General features: G+C 39.7%; 1 protein-coding gene across 1 annotated transcript; it reads right to left on the bottom strand.

The window, feature by feature from the left end:
* Nucleotides 1-1365: 1365 nt before the first annotated feature.
* LOC120046934 (ribonuclease-like 3) lies at nt 1366-2063 on the bottom strand. Its single transcript, XM_038992484.1, has one exon. It carries the CDS (start codon nt 2061-2063, stop codon nt 1620-1622), a length of 444 nt encoding a protein of 147 aa, XP_038848412.1. The 3' UTR covers nt 1366-1619.
* Between the last annotated feature and the right edge of the window lie 6550 nt (nt 2064-8613).

The raw sequence follows: 8613 nt of genomic DNA, 5'->3' as shown, positions 1-8613 counted from the left end.
TGGTTATTATATCAATATTTATGCAAGAAGGCATTCCCACCACCATTTCTCGCATAATTCATTTTACAGACACAAAACAATCCCACCAGGTCGAACGAACAAATGATCTTTTGACATTTATAATATTGGACCGAAACGTCCTGTTACCATCATAGCTGTCATGATTATTTTTATACGGTATGAATTTACTCATCAAAACTGTAGATAGAAACGTGGTTACATACTTTCTTTTCCACTATCTTTTTCTACTTCTCTCATTTTTTGTATCCCCGTCTCTCTCTCTTTTCCAATCTCTCTCACTCTTTCACTCTGAAGATGAGGGCGAGGAGGGCAGTAGATCAGGTGGTGGAGGCAAAGGGGTGAGGTACAGTGATGAACCGGAACCTACTCCTGTCCCTACAGTAAGTCCCCACATAAGCCCTCAACCCCCAATCAAGCCCCCTCGGGTCAGAGACCAAACTGGATCCAAGTGGAACAGGAACAAGGAATGGTACAGCTCAGCGGTCAATCTGCCAGCCTTCTTCTCTCTGGCAGTTTTGTTTTGATTATCAGTTATGGTCACTGTCGCGCCCATGTCGAGATAGCTAATTACTGCAGCCTGAAGATCAGGGTCATGCTCATTATGGCAAATGTTTTAAAGGTCGACTTTGGGATGAATAAGATGGGGTCTCCAATCTAGGGTCTCCAATCCAGGGTCGGTGACGAGGGTTGCCCCTCCTAAGGTGTCACAGAAGTGGGCCGAGACTATGGTGGAGTGGGGTCTTCGTCCCGCTCCAGAGCCGCCACCGCGGTAAATGCACTCCCAGGCCCTCCCCTATAGGTTCAGGTTTTGCGGCCGGAGTCCGCACCTTGGGGGGGGGGGGGGGGGGTACTGTCACGTTCTGACCTTAGTTCCTTTTTATGTCTTTATTTTAGTTTGGTCAGGGCGTGAGTTGGGGTGGACATTCTATGTTGTTTTTCTATGTTTTGTTCAATGGTTATATTTCTATGTGTTTGGCCTAGTATGGTTCCCAATCAGACCCAGGTTTCAGTCGTTGTCTCTGATTGGGAGCCATATTTAGGTAGCCTGTTTTTCATTGTTTTTTTGTGGGTGGTTGTTTCCTGTGTCTGTGTTTGTACCATACGGGGCTGTTTCGATTTTCGTTTGTTCATTCACTTTGTTCTTTTTGTATATTTGGAGTGTTCAGTTTTATATATTAAAATGGACACTTACCACGCTTCACATCTCTTACTCCTCGTCAGAAGAAGAGGAAAGTTGTTACACCGAAAGACTAAACAGGACACAATAATTCAAGTGACAACTTAGTTATTTTATTTCGGAAAGCAACTTATACGCTTGAAAATAGATGCCACAAACTTCAAAAAAGTAAACATTGCAGGACAAATGCAGTTTTGGAGAAAGTGCTGCAATTGTTAGCAGAGATTTGTGATGGCTAATCAATAGTAAATAAGTTAATTTTGTCACCCCACTGTTAACAAAGATGATTACTTAGCCAGCATTTTTTTTCTAGTTGTTAACAAACAGTCCTACACTCATTTGCTATCTACAGTAACGCTGCTTTGTCAATAACATGTCTCCAGTTGTGCTTACAGTTAGCGGTGACACCTTTCATATGTATTTACTTTCCATCCGTAGTGCCAATATCAACATCACCGTCATAGTGCACTGGAAATCCTCTATCACAAGCAATGGTAACATACCTAGTGGACGATTTACCCTTGTATTTACAATTGGGCAGCATATTCTCTTCACGTTGACATATGACTACTATGAAGGGTTTTGTGCTTTGAAACAGATTGCTGTGAGTGTTTGTGCCACCACTGTTACAGATGGGTATGACTAGTTCTGGTTTAGCCAAGATGAAGGTGTTCGTCTTTTTGCATGTTACAGAATTCCTTGGCAAGGTTGTCATCTCAAGCTCACAATTCTGGATCGGCATCCTCTCTCTGACGTGCTGTAGGAGGAATTGTTGATATCGAGGTCGAACATCGCCCGGTTGACCGTTTACCATCACTGTGACACACAGCAACACCAGAAACAGGAAAGCCCTCTGGAACACCATGACTTGGTCTAAATGAAGAAACAGGCAGGGTAAGTCAGACTATTACTTGTATATTACTATTGCTATACATTATATTACTATATCTTTCACTAATTGGAGAAACAGGAGGGGTAAATCAGACAATTACTTGTATATTACTATTACTATACAGTATATTACAAAATATTTCACTTAATGGAGAAACAAGAGAGATGAGTCAGACAGGGTGGTAGATGTATATTACTACTATCTTCACTAAATGGAGAAACAAGAGAGATGAGTCAGACAGGGTGGTAGATGTATATTACTACTATCTTCACTAAATGGTGAAACAAGAGAGATGAGTCAGACAGGGTGGTAGATGTATATTACTACTATCTTCACTAAATGGAGAAACAAGAGAGATGAGTCAGACAGGGTGGTAGATGTATATTACTATCTTCACTAAATGGAGAAACAAGAGAGATGAGTCAGACAGGGTGGTAGATGTATATTACTACTATCTTCACTAAATGGAGAAACAAGAGAGATCAGTCAGACAGGGTGGAATATGTATATTACTACTATCTTCACTAAATGCAGAAACAGCAGTGATCAGTCAGACAGGGTGGAATATGTATATTACTACTATCTTCACTAAATGGTGAAACAAGAGAGATGAGTCAGACAGGGTGGTAGATGTATATTACTATCTTCACTAAATGGAGAAACAAGAGAGATGAGTCAGACAGGGTGGTAGATGTATATTACTACTATCTTCACTAAATGGAGAAACAAGAGAGATGAGTCAGACAGGGTGGTAGATGTATATTACTATCTTCACTAAATGGTGAAACAAGAGAGATGAGTCAGACACGGTGGTAGATGTATATTACTATCTTCACTAAATGGAGAAACAAGAGAGATGAGTCAGACAGGGTGGTAGATGTATATTACTACTATCTTCACTAAATGGAGAAACAAGAGAGATGAGTCAGACAGGGTGGTAGATGTATATTACTATCTTCACTAAATGGAGAAACAAGAGAGATGAGTCAGACAGGGTGGTAGATGTATATTACTATCTTCACTAAATGGAGAAACAAGAGAGATGAGTCAGACAGGGTGGTAGATGTATATTACTATCTTCACTAAATGGAGAAACAAGAGAGATGAGTCAGACAGGGTGGAAGATGTATATTACTATCTTCACTAAATGGAGAAACAAGAGAGATGAGTCAGACAGGGTGGAATATGTATATTACTACTATCTTCACTAAATGGAGAAACAAGAGAGATGAGTCAGACAGGGTGGTAGATGTATATTACTATCTTCACTAAATGGAGAAACAAGAGAGATGAGTCAGACAGGGTGGTAGATGTATATTACTACTATCTTCACTAAATGGAGAAACAGGAGAGATCAGTCAGACAGGGTGGAAGATGTATATTACTACTATCTTCACTAAATGGAGAAACAGGAGAGATCAGTCAGACAGGGTGGAAGATGTATATTACTATCTTCACTAAATGGAGAAACAGGAGAGATGAGTCAGACAGGGTGGTAGATGTATATTACTATCTTCACTAAATGGAGAAACAAGAGAGATGAGTCAGACAGGGTGGTAGATGTATATTACTATCTTCACTAAATGGAGAAACAAGAGAGATCAGTCAGACAGGGTGGTAGATGTATATTACTATCTTCACTAAATGGAGAAACAAGAGAGATGAGTCAGACAGGGTGGAAGATGTATATTACTATCTTCACTAAATGGAGAAACAAGAGAGATGAGTCAGACAGGGTGGTAGATGTATATTACTACTATCTTCACTAAATGGTGAAACAAGAGAGATGAGTCAGCCAGGGTGGTAGATGTATATTACTATCTTCACTAAATGGAGAAACAAGAGAGATGAGTCAGACAGAGTGGTAGATGTATATTACTACTATCTTCACTAAATGGAGAAACAAGAGAGATGAGTCAGACAGGGTGGTAGATGTATATTACTACTATCTTCACTAAATGGAGAAACAAGAGAGATGAGTCAGACAGGGTGGTAGATGTATATTACTACTATCTTCACTAAATGGAGAAACAGGGAGGATGAGTCAGAGAGTGTGTACAAAACATTAAGAACACCTTCCTAATATTGAGTTGCATCTATAAGGGGAAAGGTAACACTGTTGTGTGTCTCAAATATTGTTGATTTATACCAAAAACAAGATCAAATGTGATTAACAGCAGTGCACCTTGTTAAAAGTTACATACTAAGGTAGTCATCATACTCTAAAGCCATTATATATAACTTTTACAAACATGAACTACAACATATAATTGAAATCATATTTTGGTTCTGAAAATGTAGCAATATTGTTCTTGAGAGAGAAGGAATTTACCTCTGGCAAATGGTTTCAATGGCCTTCGATGTGACTGGTTAGTTGTTTTCTGTCCTCTCAGATATCTACAGTTGCAATACAGAATTAACCAGAGACAACAATCTTCAAATACAGAGTTATTCTTTAATGCTCTAGTACTGTAATGCTCAGGCAATTATCTCTTACCTGTTTGTGCTGAACTTAGATTTTGGTTACCCTGGACATCTGTGGTGTGAAATTGTATGGAGAGAAAGGGTTTGAAATAAGCTATTAGCTTATTAACTATTAACAGTCAAGTCTTCCCTAGATATCTGGCACATTCAATTAAGAGAGATTTCATATTAGGGTGCCTTCCAATCAAAACTCAGAAAATGCATGTCTGACAGCGGTGGGGAGAAATGATTCGCTAAAAATGTTCTACGTTTTCAATTGGTTGACCGATACGTCTTTTCAACTTTTCTGACGGACAGCGCAACACAACCCTAGACAAAATCAAGTCAATCTTACCTGTCTGGAGTGAGCCTTCTTGTGTGGTCTTGTCTTGATGGTTATGGCCTCTGTCTCCCAGAGTATGGTAGAAGGTACCAACCATGCTTGATTTATATACATATGCTGAAGAGGGAAGTTATCATTTAAAATAGTAAAATCAATATTATTTTAATATTATTAAATGAGCAAATAAATAGTTTCCAGAGAACTGGCATCATCACAAAGTAAATACAGCAGAACCTGTTCCCAGTGGTGATTTGAACATGTAAATGTTGGTGAGGCAAACTATCAAAAAAGCTGACATGCATCGAAACCACTACATTACACTACACATACGTTTTGAGCCATACTTTGGGTGATGATCAGTTTATAGACTACTTTCCATGTCCTTACCTGTTATTGCACCACGGGAGTCGAGAATATACTTTTACAGAGTAAATGTGATTTTACTTTAGAAAAAAGAAACCTGGTAGCCTATCACACGCAACCAGGGAAGATGGAGGGCAGCCCCTGACTAGCACCACCGCTAGAGAGAGCACTAAGTGAGGCTGAAACAGTCGCATTAGGAAAGCTGCCTTACCCAAAGAGAATTAAAACAATACAACAGGAAGTGAAAATATAAGGTTTATTACCAACTTCAATCTCTTACATTGATAATTCTCTACCGGTCCTGTAGGACTTTTTTCCCTTAAACCAACACACTGCTCCCACTGTAAATAAGCTAGCTAGATACTGCTCACAGAGAGGGCTCGGGGGCAGAAGGACAGGTAGAGGGAATATTCCAAGACAAGAGCTTATGAGAAATGACCTAGTCTGATGGGCAATTCTGTTGGATAACAAGAGATCGGTAACAGAAAGAGAGACCTAAAGTAAAATAAATATGTATCCATAAAAAAACGTGTGCAATCTGAAAGGGCACGTTTCTCATACGAGTGCAAATGTGTATGTACTCAGGCACCCCTAGACCCCTCTCTGTGCATGTGCCTATGCATACACACTTCCAGAGAATTGGCATCATGTTAAAGAAAATATAGCAGTCAAAGTTCCATGCAGTCAATTTGAGGACTTAATGGTTGACTTCAAAATAATTGGGTAAATCACCAACAATTCAGCATCACTTTGCCTTCTCTACCGGTCCTAACTGACTGAGAGATGGCACAGTGATGCCGAAACATTGGTGATTTACCCAATAAATTACTGGGAGCTAATATATAGAGTGTGCAACTCTCTTTATTTATTTTCATAGATTATAGTTTATTCTCCGTCAGTCTGAACCTCTATATAAAATCACATTCTCTGGGTGTGTGCCAGCTCCTATTTTTTTTATTTGATTTCAAAATAATAAAAACAAAAATAATAATAATTGTAAGAAAAAGAGAAGAGATGTGTGTTGAGTTCATAAAAATAGCAATTGTAAACAAACGTTACTGGATTGTAAACAAAAAATATTCAAACTTTTAAAATGTTTAAAAACATTTGTAAGCATTCAAATGTATCAAATATCTCATAAATGTGCTTGCTGAAAGCAAGAAAACTATACAAATTCGCCATACTCCTATTTTTTTACAGGTTTGGACAATTAAATAAAAAACATTTCCTCTCTTTTTGATTACAGGTTTTAATATTTTGAAGCCAATCAATAAGTCCTGAAATGGAATTCCATACAGTTCCAGAGAATTGGCATCATGTCCCCAAAAAATAGAACCAGTTTCAGAGAAGTGACATCATCGCAAACAACATACAGAGGACAGAGTTCCACAGAATAGCATCATCGCACATAAAATTTAGCTGAACCAGTTTCAGAAAATTTGCATAATCTCAAACAACATGTAGGGGACACACTTCCAAAGAATTGGCATTATAATTTGGTTATTATGTGCTAAGAGGTATTCCAAGTAAACAAGAATACTCTGGGACAGAGTGACATAATTTAGTTACCCAGAATCCCCTTTATTTTATTAACTTAAAAATATATCATCCAATTCACCAAAACACAGTTAAATTTAGGATATATGAAATAGAACAGTTTTGCAAATTTGCTAATTTAAAAAAATATGTATTCACAGCACCCCACAAACAACACAACACAAAAACAAAACACCCACTATATAACACATTCCCCAAGGTGATCAACATATGGTTTCTAAAATGTGTCAATTAAATTTATTTATAAAGCCCTTCTTACATCAGCTGATGTCACAAAATGCTGTATAGAAACCCAACCTAAAACCCCAAACAGCAAGCAATGCAGGTGTAGAAGCACGATGGCAAGGAAAAACTCCCTAGAAAGGCCGGAACATAGGAAGAAACAAGGCTATGAGGGGTTGCCAGTCCTCTTCCGGCTGTGCCGGGTGGAGATTATAACAGAACATGGCCAAGATGTAAAAAAATTCATAGATGACCAGCAGGGTTAAATAATAATAATCACAGTGGTCGTAGAGGGTGCAATAGGTCAGCACCTCAGGAGTAAATGTCAGTTGGCTTTTCATGAGAGAGAGAGAGAGATTGAATTCACACAGGACACAGGATAAGACAGGAGAAATACTGCAGATATAACAGACTGACCCTAGCCCCCCGACACATACACTATTGCAGCATAAACACTGGAGGCTGAGACAGGAGGGGTCCGGAGACACTGTGGCCCCGTTCGATGATACCCCCGGACAGGGTCAAACAGGCAGGATATAACCCCACCCACTTTGCCAAACCACAGCCCCAACACTACTAGAGGGATTTCTTCAACCACCAACTTACCATCCTGAGACAAGGCTGAGTATAGCCTAATAAGAGCTCCCATGGCACAAACCTAAGGTGGGGTGCCAACCCGGACAGGAAGATCACGTCAGTGACTCAACCCATTCAAGTTACTTCGCATAGAGTTGATCAGGCTGTTGATTGTGGCCTGTGGAACGTTGTCCCACTCCTTTTCAATGGCTGTGCGATGATGCTGGATATTGGCGGTAACTGGAACACACTGTCATACAAGTCGAGAAGAGCATCCTAAACATGCTCTGGTGAGTATGCAGACCAGGGAAGAACTTTCAGCTTACAGGAATTGTGTACAGATCCTTGCGACATCGGGCCGTGCATTATTATTCTGAAACATGAGGTGATGGTGCAGGATGAATGGCACGACAATGGGCATCAGGATCTCCTCACGGTATTTTTGTGCATTTACATTATCATCAATAAAATTGAATTGTGTTCATTGTCCGTAGCTTATACCTGGCCATACCATAATTCCACCGCCACCATGGGGCACTCTTTCCACAACACAAACCACTCGCCCACACGATACCGTACACAGTGTCTGCTCTCTGCCCATTACAGTTGAAATCGGGATTCATCGGTGAAGAGCACACTTTTCAAGCATGCCAGTGGCCATCAAAGGTGATGTCGAACTGCAGTCAGGTCAAGACTGGTGAAAACGATGAGCACGCAGATGAGCTTCCCTGAGAGTTTCTGACAGTCAAATTTGTGCACAGAATTTGAGAGATAAAAGTTTTTTGTGCATATGGAACATTTCTGGGATCTTTTAATTCAGCTCATGAAACATGGGACCAACACGTGTTGTGTTGCTATTTTTTATCAGTATAATTAGTAAGGAACTCCCCTCACCTGGTTGTCTTAATTGAAAGGAAAATCCAAAAACCCGCACACACTCTGCACTCCGTGGAATGAGTTTGACACCCATAGGCTGTGCGTGTATGCTAGATTACAAGT

Source organism: Salvelinus namaycush, chromosome 5, assembly GCF_016432855.1.
Source record: "Salvelinus namaycush isolate Seneca chromosome 5, SaNama_1.0, whole genome shotgun sequence".
In the NCBI taxonomy this organism is placed as follows: Eukaryota; Metazoa; Chordata; class Actinopteri; order Salmoniformes; family Salmonidae; genus Salvelinus; species Salvelinus namaycush.
The sequence above is the reverse complement of the archived record's forward strand: the minus strand, read 5'-3'. Positions and strand labels throughout refer to the sequence as shown.

Excerpts from the sequence above, each read along its gene's own strand:
- LOC120046934 (XM_038992484.1), bottom strand. The coding sequence starts at position 2,063 with ATGGTGTTCCAGAGGGCTTTCCTGTTTCTGGTGTTGCTGTGTGTCACA.